Source organism: Opisthocomus hoazin, chromosome 12 (assembly GCF_030867145.1).
Source record: "Opisthocomus hoazin isolate bOpiHoa1 chromosome 12, bOpiHoa1.hap1, whole genome shotgun sequence".
Lineage (NCBI taxonomy): Eukaryota > Metazoa > Chordata > Aves > Opisthocomiformes > Opisthocomidae > Opisthocomus > Opisthocomus hoazin.
In genome coordinates, this window is record NC_134425.1 from 29825916 (window position 1) to 29845115 (window position 19200).

At 38.4% G+C, this 19200-nt stretch overlaps 2 protein-coding genes across 7 annotated transcripts in view; one reads left to right on the forward strand and one right to left on the reverse strand.

Annotated features, from left to right (window-relative positions):
* Nucleotides 1–5483, forward strand: part of SLC7A6OS (solute carrier family 7 member 6 opposite strand) — a 7381-nt gene extending 1898 nt beyond the window's left edge. Inside the window, exons 3-5 of one of the 2 annotated variants that reach the window (XM_075433676.1) lie at nucleotides 1104–1304; nucleotides 1897–2020; nucleotides 2526–5483. In XM_075433676.1, the coding sequence (XP_075289791.1) occupies nucleotides 1104–1304; nucleotides 1897–2020; nucleotides 2526–2644 (444 nt within the window). In that variant the 3' untranslated portion in view covers nucleotides 2645–5483. The remainder of the gene's footprint in view (nucleotides 1–1103; nucleotides 1305–1896; nucleotides 2021–2525) is intronic. The other variant, XM_075433677.1, reaches the window with a different exon arrangement.
* The window catches only part of SLC7A6 (solute carrier family 7 member 6), a 30403-nt gene continuing 15826 nt past the window's right edge, over nucleotides 4624–19200 (reverse strand). For all 5 annotated transcript variants that reach the window (XM_075433673.1, XM_075433671.1, XM_075433674.1 and 2 more), the window contains 5 exons: nucleotides 9303–9406; nucleotides 8158–8254; nucleotides 7782–7931; nucleotides 6871–7054; nucleotides 4624–5481 (listed from right to left, as the gene is read on the reverse strand). In XM_075433673.1, the coding sequence (XP_075289788.1) occupies nucleotides 5387–5481; nucleotides 6871–7054; nucleotides 7782–7931; nucleotides 8158–8254; nucleotides 9303–9406 (630 nt within the window). In that variant the 3' untranslated portion in view covers nucleotides 4624–5386. The remainder of the gene's footprint in view (nucleotides 5482–6870; nucleotides 7055–7781; nucleotides 7932–8157; nucleotides 8255–9302; nucleotides 9407–19200) is intronic.

Consider the following 19200-nt stretch of genomic DNA (forward strand, 5'->3'; position numbering starts at 1 on the left):
GCCCATCACAGCTCTGAGGAAAACTTAAATGCTTAAAGAACATACGTGGGTGAGGAAGAGCCCAACCAGCTGTCATCCCTCAGCTCTTCTGTACAGGTGATTTCAGGGCTTTGCCATTAAACTTCAGTATGAACTCTTGCTTTGTGGTAAGCAAGTAGTTCAAGCATGCATTGGAGATCAGCTGTTATCTCTCACTCTGCTGATTAGAAAAACAGAAATAAAACTGAACTAGCAACAGAATTTTCCTCTTTCAGAGCTAGCAGTAGGTGTTGAAAGCCAGAGGCAAGCTTTCTTTTTGTTCTTTTAAGTATTTAGAAGTGGATGAAAGGCTTGTCTGTAGCTGTTCCTCAGAATGGCTTAAGTAGTTCAGGAGGACTGGGATGGATATTCTCTGGATTGGGCAAGATATTCTGAAAAGCTCTAGCAGAAAAAAATGGGCAGCAACAACCTGCCTGTGTAGACCTTCAAGTGCAGGTCACTAAAGCAAATAAATTGCAAATCATTTATTAGGAAGGAGAAAGCATGAATAAATTTCTTCTGTGTTGATGCTGAAGTGAGGAAATAAAGGAAATTAAAAAATGAAATAAAAAGCGTATCTGTAGGCCCTGTCAGCCTTTTCCTGTTAATCTGTCACATTTTCATGGTTTCTCCGACACGCTTTGTGTAGTGTGAGCTGCCTGGGTGTTACCAGTGCTACCGCATGCACACCTTCCTTGCGGTGTTGCGAGTGTAATGCTCTGCAACGCACAGGCTGCCTTAAAGCTTGTCTTTTCAACCAACGCCATCAGAAACAGATGAACGGTTCTAGTCATGTCCCCTGCAGTGGTTTCTAATGAACTCGTCTCAGCAGTTGTCTCCTATTACCTCACACAAGGCATGGCTGGCTGCACGAAGTTAATTGGAAAATTCTTTGGTCGGTTTCTGTTCTAGGTTGCTAATGTTCCAAACACCAGTGTTCCAACGGGAGAGTGTTTCGGTCTAAGATTTCAGAATGTCCTCCTTAGGTAGCTGTTGGCTACCGTCTACAAAGAAAACCGTTGGTTGCAACGAAGAGTTTGTATGCGTGGCTTCAGTGGAAATACGCACTTTTAATTTTTTCTCAGCAGAAGACCGAGCCAGATGTGATTCTCTGCAATGCAGTCGAGATGATCCGTGAGCGTTTACATGTTTCTGATGATGGTAAAAAAGAACACCGTGAGAAAGAAGATGACTATGTTTATGACATCTACTATATGGAAACATCAGCCCCTGGCTGGATCCAAAATATCCTTTCTGTGCAGCCCTATAGAGAAGAATATGAACTGGTAAGGGTGTGGGAAAACAGAAAGGTCACAAATGAACGTGCTTAAAGTCCTATCGTTAGAAGTTGCCATGCCAAGAAAGATCCATTGAGATATTGCACGTATGCTGTGACGTCTGTGTTAGACTTCTTGTAACTGCCAGTCCTGTGCTCCTCCAGGTTACTGCTGACTGAAGCAAATTATGATATGACAATGAAAACTGAAGGGATAGCACTCATGTACTTGGAAGAATTAGTCTGGCTTCAAACTGCCAAGTAAAATTTGGTACACAGGTGTACACTTCAGTAATTCACGTCTTATTTTCCCTAGGAAGCAGCAATTAAAATGTAGTTGTAAATACAGCTGGGTAAAAAAAGGAGCAAGGAGGGGACAGAATTTTTTTCAGTATCTGAGCAATCTGCTTTAGGTGAAAAATCAGTTGAGTATACTGACAGCACAGATTTTTCTAGCGTGCCTTGTGCAACTGTTGAGTAACTCATGCTTCCAGGAGGCATCTCTTCGCTCTTTATGGTCTGCATAGTATTGTATAGGTGGATGAAAAACTGCTTGACGCCCAGCGTCTATAGTGAACATTGTGGTTTGTGTTGACATGCAGGTAGATGATGATAATGTTCCAGGGGAAATATATGAAGATGAAGATGATGAAAATGATGAGAATAACTGGCGTAATGATTATCCTGATGAAGACGAATCCTTACTTGAGGAAGATGGAGAAAAAGGTGTGCCTGTCATGAATATTGTTTGCTTTCATGCTGTGCACATATAAATCCCATCCATTTTCACATGCTGTCTTTCCAAAAAAGCAACTCACTGAGCACTGCTGGGGTAGTGTTCTGCTCTTATGATGGCTTAAAGCTGCTTAGAGAAGGATCATCTTTCTTAGAACTACAAGGGACCTTAGTGTTTTTGCAAAGTCAAAATTAAGAACTTAATTTTAACTTTTTTTTAGAATTAAGAATTTTAGAATTAAGAACTTAATTTTAACTTTTAAGGCTGCCGCACTCGCAGGGACTAGATGACTTGGTTCCATGTGCTGGTGAAACACTGCCTCTGCTTTCTTAACTCCCCCTCCCAGTGCACTCCAAGCACAATTTGGACTTCACCTAATATAGGAGTTGTGTTCAGACTTTGTTAGTTACTCGGGAAGCTTAAAATAATCCGATTAGCCTAATTGTTTAATGAAAAAGAAGGGATAATCTAAAAGTGTTGATGCTCTTTCTTTAGAGTCCGAAGAAAGCTTCAGTGATGAGGACCACTGTTACAGAAGAACATGGAACAAATACCGACAGGAGGTTCTACGGGAATTTGAATATGATGAGATCCAGGATTTGGATTCTGACTAACAGCCCTTTTTTGAAGATGAAACGCATACTGAAGATGAAATTCTGCCATTGCAGTACAACTGAAAATCTAGACAGCTGCTGATGGCTATTTGTAAAAATGTCAAAATAAAACCTAAGCAAAACAAATCCCACAACCCCCCTTCCCCCCCACCACCAAAAAATCACTTTCCAGTAAAAGTTGTGCTCATTGGGACAGCAGGAAACCAATCTTTACCTGGATGAGCTTTAAGCTAAATTTTTGCCTCTCTGGCCTTCTGAAACTGTTGGTGACTAGCATGGTTCACCCTAACGCTTACTGACTTGGCTTGAGTATTAGATGCTAGATTGGGATTCCAATCAATGCTGAAACCTTTTCCTGTTTATCTGAGCTGTTACGATCCGAGCAGCCAACTTCACCTGGTAGATATTAAACAAATGAGTGTGAATATGCGACTTGACAGGACAAATTTTCATTCCAAGATACTATGTGCTTTAAAATAATTTTTCTGTCCGACCTGTGATGCTGACGTTCTGAAGGAACTTTTTTCTTGGAAAAAAGCTGCATGCCTAAGCATTTGTACCTGTACCAACAGTCAAGACTAATGTGTTGGGTTTCACAAAAAATCAAGGTGTCTGCCATGATGGCAACTGGAAGTCCTGGAAAAAGGTACTCTGTCCTAGTCCTTTCTACTGTATTTGTTCCTAAGTTTCAAGTTACCTTCTTTACAAGTACTTGAAATACCTTGACCTGTCCATTTTATTGCTGGATGTCTCTCCAGTAATTTTACCATTGGAGTAGAACACCATACATGCATTTAAATTGTAAATAAAGTATTCTGACTGTTTTCTTTACTTATTTAAAGATCACAGGAGTTGGTACAGCTGAAGCCATGTCAGCATTTTAACTTGCATTCATCTGTAAAACAATGTAATGTTACCTGTTTGGACACACAAAATATTTCTACTTGTGTCTGTAAAAAATAGCTAATAGGATGTTAGATCAGTGTCAGTCATGAGCTGTAGTTTGCAGCAGTGACTTTAGGTTGGTTAAGGTCAACTAGTTCTGGCTGCTGATGTCAAGGTGGTGGGGGCAAAACATTTTTTCCCTTGGTTTCACAGAAAGGTTAATATGGCTGTTAGCTTTAAGAGGCTGGGATTGTGGCATAGGTTATGCTACCCACTGGACAGATGCCTCAACTCAGATACTGAATGCATTCTAATCACATGAAAGACCTAGAGAGCTGTATTACAATAGCTAATTTTCATTAAATTCTGAGAAGACCCTATGTGTTTATGTGCCCACTGTGCTCAGAGTTCCTCAGCTAGATGTAACTAGCGTAAGTCCCAATGCTGTTTCACAAAGGTAGCCCAGGACTCCATTTTGTTTTAGTTTTCACCACCTACTACCATTTGCCATTATCTGTACCTTTTTGTTTAAGATTACTTGGATTCATGTACTGACTCCCTGACCAAGGTTTTCTCACTATTATTCAAGTGGCGCAGCATTTGAAGCGTGCATTGCTTCAGCTCTATTCTTGTGATTACAAGATTTAGTTCAACTTCACATGCGCATTTTGTTGCATGTTTGACAAACTTGGGTCAACTGAGGTAAACACTCTGAACCAACATAAAAATTCCAGGTATATTTTTGAAGCCAAACAGCCTGGCTTCATGTTACCTTCTGCTGCACCAAAATTCAGTATCAAAGTGTCCTGATGTTAGGCTTAGAGCTTTGGAATTCCAAATCCTACTAATTAACATTGGTCAGTATTGCAATACTACATTTATTTATGTTTTCATTCCTGTTTTCTCTCCCTGCTACTTAGCTTTTGAGATACAGCTGCTGCCGCACAAGTTTACTTCCGCTATAGCAGAAAAATGAAAGTGGTTTGTTCTATGAGGTTTTGGATGGTCCTTTTCTAGTGAACAGCACTGAAATTCAGAAAGGGAACTTCGTGACTGCTGATGTGTGTTCACTGAAGCAGTTCAGAAACAAATGCTTACAAGCTTCAAACTGAACATTTTAATTTTGGAAGCTTCATAAAGCCTGTCAAAAGTTGACCAATTACTAACAAGCTAACAGGAAAGAATCACCAAATGCTAATCAAATCTTTAGTGCCAAGGTCCTTTGTTGATTAAATTCTTGCCACAGTCAGATACCACATTTCCACACAGCATACAGAATAAAATACTTATTTTAAGGGAGACAGGTTGGTTCAGTCTTTAACTAACAGCACAACTTTCTTTGTTTTTCTGCTAATAATGACAAATTAGGTAGTTCATTGTGACCAGTTGTCTTCTGGGATAAGAACCGAGACAGCACAGCAAATCACTCTCCATGCAAATGTCCATCAGAATTAAGCTGGAAATGACTTTTGGTCTTTTGAGTCAAAGTGGTTTTCAGTCTAACATAAAATGCATTACTTCACCACCTGGTTCTGCAGAAATCTAATTTAATCCATTAGCTCTTACCATTTTAATACCTAATTTTGAAGAAGGAACAGTATTGACGCATAGCTTGTGTGCCTGAAATGAGTAGGTAATCTTTATCCAATGAAAACATGCCCTGAAAATATGCCACAGTTTAGGAGGGTGACGCGAGGGCACAATTTATGTGGGAATCCAACTGCAAGTAAGTACATTTGCAGGGTTTCTGAAAGACCACTGGAAACAGTTTTCCCGTTTTTTCCAGTTCCATCTCTTCCCTTTTGTTGTCATAACTGCTTTATCCTGCCTCCTGTTTCTTGTAATGGCTTTGAAATTTTAGCTGGATTTGATTTCTAACTTCTTTTCTTCATTTGTGTCCATCTCTGTTAAAACACAGTAACAGAGAAGCTGCATGTTTCGTGTGACTGCACCTGCACAGGAAATGGAAGATAAAATCAGAAGAATAGACACCAACCTCCAGGCTAGCTACACAACATGCATCTGACTAATGAAAGTCAGTTGTCAAGAATGCTGCCTCAGTTCTCTTAAGGGAAACAAATGATAAAATTTAATACAAAAAGTGTCTTCCACTCAATTTTTTTTTTAAACAGATGTTTAAAACTGTTCTGTTGATAGCCTAGGGTGTTCTTAGACATCCCACCAAGTAACTGAAGTAAAATCTTTCTTCTCTATAATTAGAGTGTAAAATAGGTAAAACAAAATAAACCAAGCACTTCAAATAGCACACAGGAAAGTGACAAGATTACTGAGTATTTATATATTCCCTAGCTGCTGCAGCATCACATTCTGTTGCATTCTAAGCTTGTTGTGGTTTTCTCACATAGTAACAATGACAACAGCGTACTGCTGGAGAGAAAAGTGTACTGTAACTGCAGCCATTCAAGAGAAGGCAAAATGCCATCTGTGACTGACATAAAATCTATCCATCTTCAAACAACCGATTCAGTAAAGCAAGACAGTTAGCTTGCACTAGCAAGAATGTCCAGCCCTTTTACAGCCATCAGCCTTGCTTAGGAAAAAGACTTTTCACGTGCTTGATTAAGGAGAAATGCGTAAAAACTGAGGACAAAATCCACAGAAAGTCAATGATCTTTTAAATATATAGTAAATAAAATCTGGGTGTAAAACCATATATAAAATTAGTATACCCCTTTACTGGGTCTGGCTGGGCTGCAGTTAACATTCTTCACAGCAGCCCACACAGTGCTGTGGTTTGGTTTTGTGACTCAAACAGGGTTGGTAACACCGATGTCCTGGCTATTGCTGAACAATGTTTGCACAGTATCAAGGCTTTTTTTTTTTACCCTACCACTCTGCCTTCCCCACAACCAGATGGGCAGGACGTTTGGAGGTGATGGCCAGAACAGCGGAACCAAACTAAGCAAAGGGCTATTTCATGCCACAGAACGTCATGCTCAGCAACACAGACTGGGGTAGAGGAAAAAGTGCGTGCATGTGGGAGGATGTCTGCCAAGGTGGCCACTGCCTGGAGACTGGCTGCGCACCAGTTTCCTTGTGGGAGGCAGTAAGCGATTGCCTTTGCAGCAGCACGTTGCCCGCCACCCCCCTTTCCCCTTCACTTACTAAACTGTCTTTATCTTGACCAGCATGTCTTCTCACCTCTGTTGCTCTTATTCTCTCCCTCATTCTGCTGGGGAGTGCTGGTGAGCAAGCAGCTCTGTGGGTACTTAGCACTGGCTGGGGCCAACTGACCACAACCCTTTCCATCAACAAACCGAGATTCACTTACTTAATTTTCCTCTTTCCTAACAACATCTCCCATCTACAAAGAAACTTACCTAAAATCTTGTTGATAAACTGAGGTCTCCTTGATGCAGGTAAATAGACTCCCAAGAAAAAGACTGGAATTCCAGATAAAGCAATGGCAATTCCAATCAATGAATTTATAGTGTCACTATAGAGTGGCACTACCACCAGAAAAACTGTGCATATACAGAATATTATTGGGAAAGCCACACTCAGCTGCAGACAGAAAAAACAAAACAGAATGTTATGTAAATATTTATTGTCTACAGTTACCAACATTTTGGTGAGAGTTACAGAATTTTCCCTCTCAATCCCACTTTATCTGCCCCTCCTCTTATAAATCTGGCTATTTGGAACCATAAGCAAATTGCAGAATTATTCTTGAACACAACTTCTGCTGAAAATTGCAAAAGTAATCAAGTATGGTAAGTTTGCTGTGTCGAAAGAACCTGTGTAACAGCATGAAGTGCTTTTAGAAATATCCAGTAAAACTCAGGAAACAAAAGTGATTTTTTTGCGTAGAGTATCAACTTAAAGTATGAGAAGCTGATAAGAGGATCAGATATTGAACTGAAACACTGTCAGAGCTAAATGTGGTCCGCATTGACAGAATTAACTTATGCATTCTTAATTAAGAGATTTCTAATCCAAGAAAAAAGGCTAACTACTACATTAGCCTATTGAGACATTCTCCAGTTGACAGAGAGAATGGACAGTGATTGAACTAATGTACAATAAAAGAGTGTATTATTACAACAATCGCTTATTCTTATCTAGCAGACAAGCTAGCTTTCACAGTACACCATAAAATAGAAGCCATGTTTTATGTCCTGCTCAGTTTAAAACCTTTAGGCATAAAATGTATGGTCCACATTTTAGACAGTACTTTTACATTATGTGAAAGACAGGGATCTAACACAATTCTGTAATAAGTAAATATTACCTTAAGAGGCCTGTGTCGTTTTGGGTCCTTCCAACGTAGATATAATTGCCCAGCAATAGACAGACCAACAAAGAACCAGTAACTGAAACTGAAGTAATTAATAAGCTTGAAGACATCTTCCACAGCCAGGTAAATAAGGGTCATAACACACTGTCAGAAAAGAACAAGAGTGAGAAGTTCGAAACTTACTGTTTATGCTGCTTTTTGCCTTAAAATAACACCTTATACTCCTTGGTGTTTGGCATGATGTTATGCCTCAGAAATCACCTCTATGACAGTAAATCTGAAGTCCTCTCGTGATTCTTTTTAAAGTTTTCCTTTAAATTATTCACATAGTCGCATCTGAACAACTGAAAAAAAAGCACTAACAACTTACGTTGAAGAGCAGTGCTGGCACAGGTGTGAACCTCCCTATGTGGATCATAGACAACAGATCAGGAAGGTGACCTTCTCGAGATCCTACAAAAAATAACCTGGAAAAAAAAGTAGTCAGAAAACAGACGTTGAGGCCACAAGTGAGAGAGAACGTCTTACAGAAAAATCAAACAACAATACCAATCAAAGTAAGTATTTACACCACTGAATTTCCATCCTTTAAACTGGAACATGCATTCAACCCTTCTTGTAAAGATGTACTGTACAACAGCCATTAAAAGATATATAAGGTTTTAGAAATATGCTGTTAACAAAAATTTTTAAAAAACAATCCTACAGGTAAAATAGAAAACATCTACAGTAACTGAAATAAATTTCTATTGTTTTAAAAAATTCTGAAAGCTAGCACTGAAAACATTCCAGCTTATAGCAGAATAGTTTTCAAAGCCAACCAGAAGAGATTACCGGGTCTCTAAAGAGAGCTCAGTCAACCACATGCTCAAAAACCAAACACATATAATTTTATTATCAACTGCAAATTGTTCTATACTGACTACTGCATCAGATCATGTTCGTATTTGTTCTCAGTAGAGACACACTGCACATACATTCAATGGATAGGAAGGATGTTAAAATGCCTGGGTAAATCTAGTTAAAACTTTCACTAGTCACATCCATGATCAGTGCTCAGAGGAAAGCTTCTGTACTCTATCCTAAGCTTTCTGACTGCAGCTTAATAGCAGTAGTGACTTTTAAAAAATTTTTACTTGGAGAAAAAGATACTAAGGTTTTAAAAAGTAAGTTTTAAGTGTATATATATATTTGAAAACTTGCTAGAATTATTGTATGAAGTAAAATAGAAGATAATTCAATCCAAATAATCAGAAAGCCTGAGCACCCGCCACACAGCCAACATTCATTTGATCTTTAATTGTACTCTGCATACAGCCAAGAATGCTTTGGGGTAGTAAGGTGTTAAGGGTTTATGTACACACACAGATTTATTTAGGTCTGTTATTTTATTGTGGCTATTCATTATAGATTCGGTTACAAAAGTATTTTTGCCACTCTCATAATAGATGAGCATAACAGTAACATGTAAAAATACTTATGAACATTTGTCAAACGGAAAGAGATATGTACTACCTTGATGATGCTAGAATTGAAGCATTAAGTCCACCAAAACAAGAAAAGGCTACAGCAATGGGAATTGTCCAACTGAAGATACCAAATACCTGGTCAGCAAATGTCTAATGAAAGGGCAAAGAAAAAGGAAACATGAAAATATCTGCAACAAAGCATACGTAAAACAATGACATCAAAGCTTTTCTAATAAGTTTCTATGGAAAAATAGTAATATAGTAAGGACAATCCATAATGCAGCACACAGCTTTCTCATTTATTTATGGATTCTAAATAAGCACAAAGTTCTTTAGCCAAGCACCTGAACTCACATTTTCTGCTCAGAAAACAAAACTTTTTTAGAATTTTCACTTGAACATACTGTATTATCTAACTGAACTACAGAACTCAAGTGTAACACAGTGACTACAGAGAAAACAGGACAAAAATATTATTACATATCCAAAAAGGGAAATGCCATATTGCAGATGATAAACACAGCCACCATCACACCTACTGTTTACAGAAACTATTCTAGGAATCCATCTTATTTTCCTTCTTTTTCAGTTTCCTGAGCAACCTCTTCTTTTCCTTTAGCTCCACCAGCAGGGCCTCTGGGCCTCTCACAACATGGCAAATGACAGAGCAAGTATCTTATTAGCAGTCATGTATTAATGTTGCTAAACAATACCGCAGGCCAACTGTGGAGACTTTCCATGACACAGCTCTGAAACCAAGAAGCCAGGAGCATCAAAGTTTCACAGCAAGTGGTAAGAGTCATCGACTGCCAGTGATATGGGACCTATAGTGAAAATCAGTAATAATTTGCAAGATATCGTCCTGGTCAGTTGTGTTCTCCACATGGAGAAAAAAGGGAGAGAGACTTTGAATGCTAAACAAAATTTTAAAATTTAAAAAAAAAAAAAAAAAAAATCAAGAAATTCAATACATGAAGACTGACAGCTATTCTACATCCCATCTCGGTAATAAGCATTGTACATGTCTGAACATTAGCACGTCTGGAGTTAAGCAGAAAACAGCTCATGCTGTGTTCAGAAGACATAGGTGGAAGCCTTCCTATCCCAATTCTACCTACTGATAACTAAATTACTTCTGTGATTTCTTCTACTGAAGCAAACTAACAGTCATGGTAGCAAAAGGATCATGTCTACATTAGGCAGCACAAAACCACTATTTATAGAAACAGAAAGGTGTAGGTGTACGTACCACGTATGTATAAGTAGTATTCAAACAAACCCCAAGGATTTTGTGGGTATTAGAACATTTTACGTGTCAGCAGGTAGCAGTAATCTAAGCCTTTTTATGAACTTTTCTCTAAATCATTCTTAGCTCTCTCTTGCTTTATCAGTTTCAAGATCCTCAGACATAATAAGCATATATACTAGTTCAACTTCCTGTAGGTCTGCCTATTACAGAAATTTTCTTCAGTTTTTAATATTTCAGTATTTTGAAATACCTCTCTCTTGACAGCCCCTTTAAACTACTGGTCTTCAACATAACATTTATGAGCCAAGAAGTTCAGTCAATGTAGACTAACATTCAGAACTGGCCTTTGTTTGTAGCATATAAAGTTATCAGGATTTAACAGTGCTCAAATTTTGATTGAATCACTCCAGGAACAAGATCACCAAAAGCAGAGCATTGTGATCTGTTTTCTGAATGTATTTTAAGGTCAAAAAACCTAAATGACTTAATAAGGGTTTTTTAAATGAAATTAGTGATTGATTTTCATGAGGCAAACCCTGCATATAATGTCAATCTTTCAACCATAAAATGCAGAAAAATTTACATAAAACAACGCTTGGCTGGTTAAAGTTTCGTGTTCTTTGTCTGGGTTAACAAAGGGCTTTGTTCAGCACTAAGCTTCAGAATCCAGCTCTGCTTAGCCATACACCATCATCTACACTAAAAAGCAAAATTTATTCTATCCTTTTGTGTAATTTAGCTGAGCCGCAAAGGTAGACAGGATTTCCTGCTGCTAAGGGACACTTCAATGGGACACTTGCCAAAAGGTCCAAAGTCATTGCATCAACTGTGTTAGTCACCCTGATTCTTAATAAAGCACATCTCTTCCTGAGCTCTTCTAGTTTATACATACTAGTACAGCTTCCCTCCAAGTGGAGCTTCAACACAGAGGTGGACAAATGCACACACAGATTCCCACAGAAATTATAAAAATTAACAAGAGAAAATTACAAAAGAACTAATCCATGTATGAATTCTATTTCACACTGAAATCAGAACAGAAATTTAGCAAAAGACCATGCCATAAGAAATGTGTTCTATATACCGTTGATTACCCGTTTTCAGTCAATTGAAACTGAACAAGCAACAATAAATTTACATTATTTTATATAAAAGATTTCTGCTGCTCAAGAATAAATAATTATTAGAACCCACAGTGCTGCTCTCAGATCTTTATTGGATCTAAATACAGCTGTGAGACACATGGTCTCCCAAAGCAGAATGTAATTCGTAACGATCCAGTGAATGAATTAAGACAACGTCTACAGAACAAGTAAGAATAAGGACAAGATGAAAATTCTAATAGGCAGTTGTTGGAATATTTTAAAGGATGATTTAAACCTGGACTGATGATTTCTGAAGCCAAACAAGTGAAATTACTAGACACCAAACTTACAACTGCTAGAGTATTTTTCTTTTTATAATACACAAAGCTAAGATACAGAACTCACTCAACAAGATGTTAGAGAATTAAGATGTTTAGTAAGGTTGCCTAAAGGATAAGCATTTACATAAGTAATATTAACAGCTAAAGTTAAAGACGAGAGAGAAAATGCATAAATGTAATCTTATGCTGCAGGATGCAAATTAGCTAATGCGACATTTGGAGAAACTTTTTCCCCTCAAAAGGCAGGTCTGTGTTTGTTCTTTGCAAGCATTTCCCATCTCCTTTTGAATCACCTAGTAATGGGCCAGTGTGGAATGCCAGATGTGGTACTAACTCAAAGGCTATTTCCACCCTGTGATGTATATCCGATCTGTCTAAGGTATGCTAATGTAGTTTCACACATCCTGGAAAACAGCAATCACCTATCTAAGCAGTAAAAACCACAAAGAGTTAAGGCAAAGCTATGGTATCACTGCCACAAATTATACACAGATCAAGACGCTACCAATTCAATGTATTCTGGATGCAAGCGATATGATGTATAACAACAGTTGATCCAGCTCCAAGTCAAATAATAAATTTCCCTAGATCTGTATGACTCAGCCTCTTCAAAAGAGAGAATAACCTAGTGACAGCACTGTCATTTCCAATGCACTTTCTAATGTTGTAGTTGGGATTCCTGAGAGAGCAAAGGGTGGAGCATTAACTTCAAGAGCTTAACTTTTCCCTAAATGAGGTAAGGCAAAAGAGGGTTTTAACTGAGAACGATCTAGAAAGTTCAGCTTGGTTTGCCAAGTAGATCTGCCTGCAAAATGATCTTTCAGCAAAACAAAGTTGAAAGATACCTGAAGGTTAGCTAAACTTTCTAGTGATATTAACTAGCTTCACATAACAAGTATAGACCCTCTGCCTTTATGCAGGTGTCTTCTGACAGGGTTTCACCCTCCTTTCTAAAATAAAAATGAGCCCAGTTCATGTATTACTACTCAGACAATAAACACATTTTATACTTCAGGGTACACATTTATAAATCCTTCAGCGTCCCCATTTTAACAGATGCCAAGAAACGCCTTCGCCAAAGCTGAGCTATGCTCTCTTCTGAACAATGACAAAACCAAAGATCTCTACAGTGTTTCTTGCAGCGTTACTGAAGCGTAAGTAAAAGTGGCCGCAATAAGCATTCAACTGTGTGCATAAGAAAGGAGGGCAGACAAAAGTACAAAAAGCAACCAAGTTATCAAGCACATACAGCACGTGCACTGCACCAAGAGAAAAAAAAAAAAGAGGGGGGGAGGAAGAGGAGTTAGTAGCTGCTATCTGCTAAAACTGCAATTGTACAATCATGGATCCTCCACAACTGAGGTAGACCTGGGCTCGGAACTGAGCACTTGACCAATTCCACTTTAACTGCCACTACTTCTGGGAGTAGTGAAGTGCATTTATAAAAACAAATGAACTGGCAGCAGGGGAAAGAATGGAGCATTTGTAAGGGTATGCGGAGGATGACAGAGGAGCCTACCTGGAGGCAGCTATAGCAGAAGCATTTAGTCCACCATAACAGGAGAAAGCCACCACTATGGGGACGGATTTCTTCTCAGGTTTCTTCTGAGAAAGTCTAAAGAGCAAGAAGGATTAAGAGATTAAATTGTCATCTCTGCTATGGTCTGACAAGTCCTGTAGTCCAGACTTGAGCTGTAACTGCTTCTAACAGCTAGGAAACAGTAAGAGAATTCAGCAGCTGATACAGCACTTGCAATTACAGATAATGTCCTTTTATGCCCTCCCATCCATTGGACATGTAAGATACACATATATACACGCACACTGTAGAAAGACATGCACCTGGAATTGTTGCCCTTAGTTTTGATTTTGTTTTTTCCAAACCACAAACAGGGAATAGCAATGGAGGAAGAAGCTTCCAGCCATGTGCTTCTCAGCTGAACTGCCCTCATTTCATCATGACCAAAATGTTACACTGCTCCCAGAAGAATGGTCAAAAACTGAATTACAGCTTTGTTTCAAGACATGAAAGACCGATTTAAATACATTCTATTTTTATCTCAGGTTAGTTTGATCTCATGATCATCAGCTGGTAATCTGTGAATGGTTTGCAAGAACCCTTTTTTGTCCTTTTAAAGGTCCAAGCAACAGTTCTATACAAACAGGTTGAACTACAAGCAGCGGGAAATGCCCCACATAAAGAGCTGCCACAACAAAGTACACAGGATATTGCCTCACACCCAGTAATTCAAACAGATGATTCAAAAGACCCACATTTATGTTACAAGTCACAAGATGAGAATTGTTTCATCAAACTTGGCTGCACACAAGAAGTGCACTTATGAGGTACACAAAAAATGTCAGACTACACTCAGAGCATACGGAGCTGCAAGCACATGCTAGGCTGGCAAAGCACTGAACAGCACTGATCAGCTGGATAAATGCAAAGAGAACGTAGGCTAACATGACTAAGAAACTTCCACAAAGTAAAGATTATGAGGTGTTTCTATCAGGGAGGCTCAAAACTCATCTACAAAGCCTCTTTATGTAGCTGATTTCAAGATCTTATTGCACGTGTGAGCTTTTCCAGGCTCAGTTCTGTAACAACCTTACCCTGAAAGTCATATAGAGCAGTAAGGAGACTAATATATGTGAGCAATCTGACTAGTATCTTGGAAGTGCAATGAATTCTGCTTTGACTTTTCTCTTGAGGCAGAGTATGAATACTTTTCGACATTACAGGAAGATGTGGCAGTCAGAACTAGTATGTTTCCTCAATTTTTAGCTTTTTAGGCCTTTAAGGAGGTACTGCCTGAAGGAAGCAAAGAAACTACGATTTATGGCACTCAGGAAGCCGCACATGCAAAAAAGCCACTGAGTGGATGAAGTTTTCTTCCACTGCCATAGACTACATTTGTCAAGATACTAGATGACATCTGTTCAGTTTGACCAAATTAGATTTAACACCACACACACTGAAGAAAGAAAAGAGAATGCACATCAACTGCAAACAGAGTCAGAAAATTGTAAAGGTGCAAAAGAAAGCAATTTAAATGTTCAGGTTTCATATAATTCTTGTTTCAACCACCATTCTGTTCACTGATTCTATTCAAACAGACACAATTCTCTCCTTGTATTACTGGCAACACCTTTTCTTGGAGAAAAAGGTTCCAGTGCGGTGCAAGGTCTACCATGAAATTCTCTCTTCACCTTTAGGTCACTCAATACAATCTTCCGGTAAGAGAAACCAGTACTACTCTACTGCATTAACATATTACATGTCTACTGCATGTAACATGTCTCTTCTGCATGGCCCACATTAAGATTACAGATGTGAGCTCCAACAGTAAAGCAGTTTCATTTATGTCTTCATGGAGGTGCTAAAGATACTTCATCTAAATCGTCTCAGGTGCTTATCCTGTTCTTAGCATTTTGAATAGCTAGCTGTAGAATAAGGCTTCAATGTTTTCCAAAGTCTCTTATCTTTCTCATATTGAAAATATTATGTAGCACTCTTTCAAGTTCTGGCTCAACTTTTTAGCTTGGTCTCCAAAGCCAGAGAACTTACTATATGACTGGTAACTGGAGTGCTGCATTGGTAGTGAATTAGGGCTAGCTCCAAGAAAGAAGGCAAATGACTTACTAAACAGCTCTCTTCTAAAAGCAACTGCCTGTCCCTAACAAAGAATTCTTCCAGTATAAGGTACAGAACGTGCATTTCATCCACAGGAACCTACCAGGAGGTGCCAGTGCAAGCAAAGAAGGTGGACGTGATACTGGCAGCCAAAGACCAGCAGATTTTCCTCTTCAGAAAAGAAGTCAGTGACCGGCCAAAGGAAGGAAGAGACGTAATACCCAAAAGGTCCAGGAGTAACTTAAGAATTTCTAGCTGAATTCAGTTAGAAGAGAGAGACTCATCATTTGTTAAACTATACACCAAAGAATAAACCAGCTAAAACACACAGCCTCCCATATTCCCGTTTCATTGAGGGAGAGGGCATGTCGAAGCAAAGCAAGTCTGCTCTAGTGTATCAGTACACCAATCTAACTCAGATTGATCAATGCTGAACTCACATGACGGTTTTCAAAGAGGCAGCTCAAGTCATCATCTTTACCCCCAGTCTACAGACAAAGCTGTACAACCCCAAGAAACGTGACAGCCAGCTATGCAGGACAACCAACTGCTTGCTTCAACCAGGAATAATTTTTAGCTTTTCCAAGTAAAAGAAGTAAGCTGCCAAATATCAGGTTGTGATGGTTTGTATAAGGAGGTAAAACAGTGTCAACTGTGAATCTCTGACAGGAATCTTTGAAAAAGGAAGTGATTTTTACAGGATCAGCAACTGTCTGAAGAGCACTTGCAGAACTTCTAAGCTAGCTGTTGCTGTATCACTTAAATTACTTCAACAAAGAAGAACTTAAAAAAATGAATTTCTTAGCCCCAACACTGAGACTATACCACAGTGAAATTAATGCTGAGGTAAAAGAAGGACATTTTATACTTTTATTCTATATCATCCCTTGGTAAGACTTCTTTCACTTCCTAACCACCAAGAAAAACAGTATGCAAGGTGATATGCAAAGATACACTATTACTGGTCTTTCTTTTACTTGTAACTTTTGCTCTTATCCATCTGGAAGCTGGACCTAGCTTCCCCTCTCCTTCCAGCTCAAAGCCTCTTGACTGAAATGAATAGGAGAAAGCTACTCCATTCATTCCCAAAATAGAAACAAGATTAAACTTAACTGCTGCTTTACTACACAAAAGGCTCTAAAATGCAGCAATATTACTATCATATTTCTTTTTTAAAAAACATCATTATTGTAATTTTCACCCTAGAGCTACATAGAGGGCAATAAGGCAACTGCAGCAATCTTTATCATATATCACACATAGAATATACGAGCAGATCAAGGTGGCTCATTTTCAGCAGACCGGTTTTTTGAACAGCTTAATTCTCATCTCCTTTCTTCATTCATCCACTGATCACAATGCCCTAAATCATCTTGAAGATTCTATTGAGGATAAAATTCTCTTCCACCACCCAGAGAAATTTCACCATGACAAGTTTTACATTTCTGTAGTACCGGAGAGTTTTCAAACATATTACAGTCATTTGCTCCTTTTTTTCCCCTATTCACTAGAAAACTCCGGGTGCATTATGAGTGTTTTAATTTGGACCCCAAGTGCACTTTTGAAGCAAGTCTCCCAATTAGTGCCACTTATTGCTTTTTGGTTCACATTGTTTAGCATCAGAGCTAAAGAGAGCCTCCCTTTTAGACCAGGCTGAATTAGAAGATGCACTTCAAGAGTATGCCTACTGCGCTCCCCTACTCCAACCACACATATGCATTCAGTCCACGGGACCTTATTAGAGGCAATCCAAAGTAAAATACCCCTGAAGTATGTATAGTGCGTGTCAGGTCCTCAGGGTCAACCATTCCACTCTACAGACACCCTTCCCGAGGTCCACACTACTTGCTAATGCATTCGTAGATTCAAGCTTAAAGCTGGTTTCATAAAACTGGGCAATTACATTCATATCAGCAATGAAAAGGAATCTTTAATGAGTCACATGTTGAGTATTAAATTTCAGCTGCAGTTTCACCCTATCATTCTAAAAGGGACACACGTAGTGGCAATCAGAAGACCACTGTTTGCCAGCTGATGACATGTCTCAGCAAAAATGCCTTTAGCCATAATATTAGCTAAACTTTGAAGTTCAAGTATTTGGCAATCCTGAGCTCTAGTGAAAAAGTACAGCTGTAGACTTCAAAAGTCATTCATTCGGTTAAGTTCCATTAAAACTGGCACAAGAAGTAAATCCCCCAATAACTCTGGAAATTGCAAACATATTTTTTCATTCTTGTCCTGATCACCCAATATCTCTGCATACAATTACACTGACTAAGGACTTTATATCATTCTTAAGTCTTCCTTCCTTTTTTCTCCTCCAAGTCTAATGCAACCTATACTAGAGAGGAAGACCCAATTTGTCCAGTTCTGAGTATTACAATTTTGTGTAAAATTACACAGTATGTCTATATGCATAAATGTATACACACACACAAATATATACTCAATTTTGGTCAAGAACAATGTCAAATAAAAACTAAATGAAGTGTATATAAAATCTTAAAAATTTAGGCCTGGATTTTACATATGTAGTGAAGTTCAGGCATCCATTGTCCCTCCTTTATCTTGCCACCAATTGCTGCTGCAGTGCTACCACGTGCTGTGGGCAGCAACATAGATTGAGAGGCCGACAGCGAATCATTGCTAACATTCCCCCCATCTACCAGGGTGGATCAGTTCTCCTGATCCTGTTCACCAAATGCCTGCATAAACCTCTGTGACGACAAAGGCCAGGAGCAGTAGAGTAGGCACAGAATACTCTTAGGGCATAGGCTGGATCGGAGAATTCCACTGCTGTCAAAGAAGTGTATTTTCCAAGTCTTTGTTAGAACAAAACAATAGTGTGTTGCTTTACAGAACTCAGGACAGTCAGTGGACTGTGTATTGGCTTTTAGTTTTGTCTGGATTAATTAATTCTAGACAAGAATTAAAAATTCCATTATGAGTCGCTGGAAGGTACTTTATATAGGATATTACAGCCCATAACAGAAAAATATTCCTGGAGCTTTTATTACCCCTTAGCATATGCTTATTCAAAATTAAATATTTTCTGTTCTTGTCTTGTTTTGTTTCATTCTGAAGTGTTTTACCAAGTTATTCACAATATATTTTATGACAACTTTGTATGTCCATATTCCAGCTAAAAAGAAGCAAAGAATTAAAGTTTATTATTTCAAAATGTATTGAAAGTAAAACATCCACGTAATTACATTTGAAACAAGTTACAGCCCACATTTACATAAACTATTTTGAAAGCTTACATTAAATATAAATATTTCTCAAGTTTGAAAGAAAGTCAGGTAAGTGCTTTTGCAGAACTATCTGCCTAAATACCTGAAACAAGAGCTTACTGATTTGCTAAGCCAGTTTTTAATCTTAGTAATACTTCCTTCATTTTGATGTATTTAAAACTCTGTCCATTGTCTAACTACTTAAATTTTAGAAGCCAACTGGTAATCTAAAAGGAAGGAAAGCTATTTCTTTCCCTTATAAATTTAAATAACCAAAAAGAAGATTAAATTTTCTAAGTCTCAGTTTGGAAGGATATAGTAACCAGAACTATCCAATTAATTCACTAGCTACAGGGCAAAAAAAACCCTTCACTTTTGTTTAATGATTAGCTTTAAGTATAA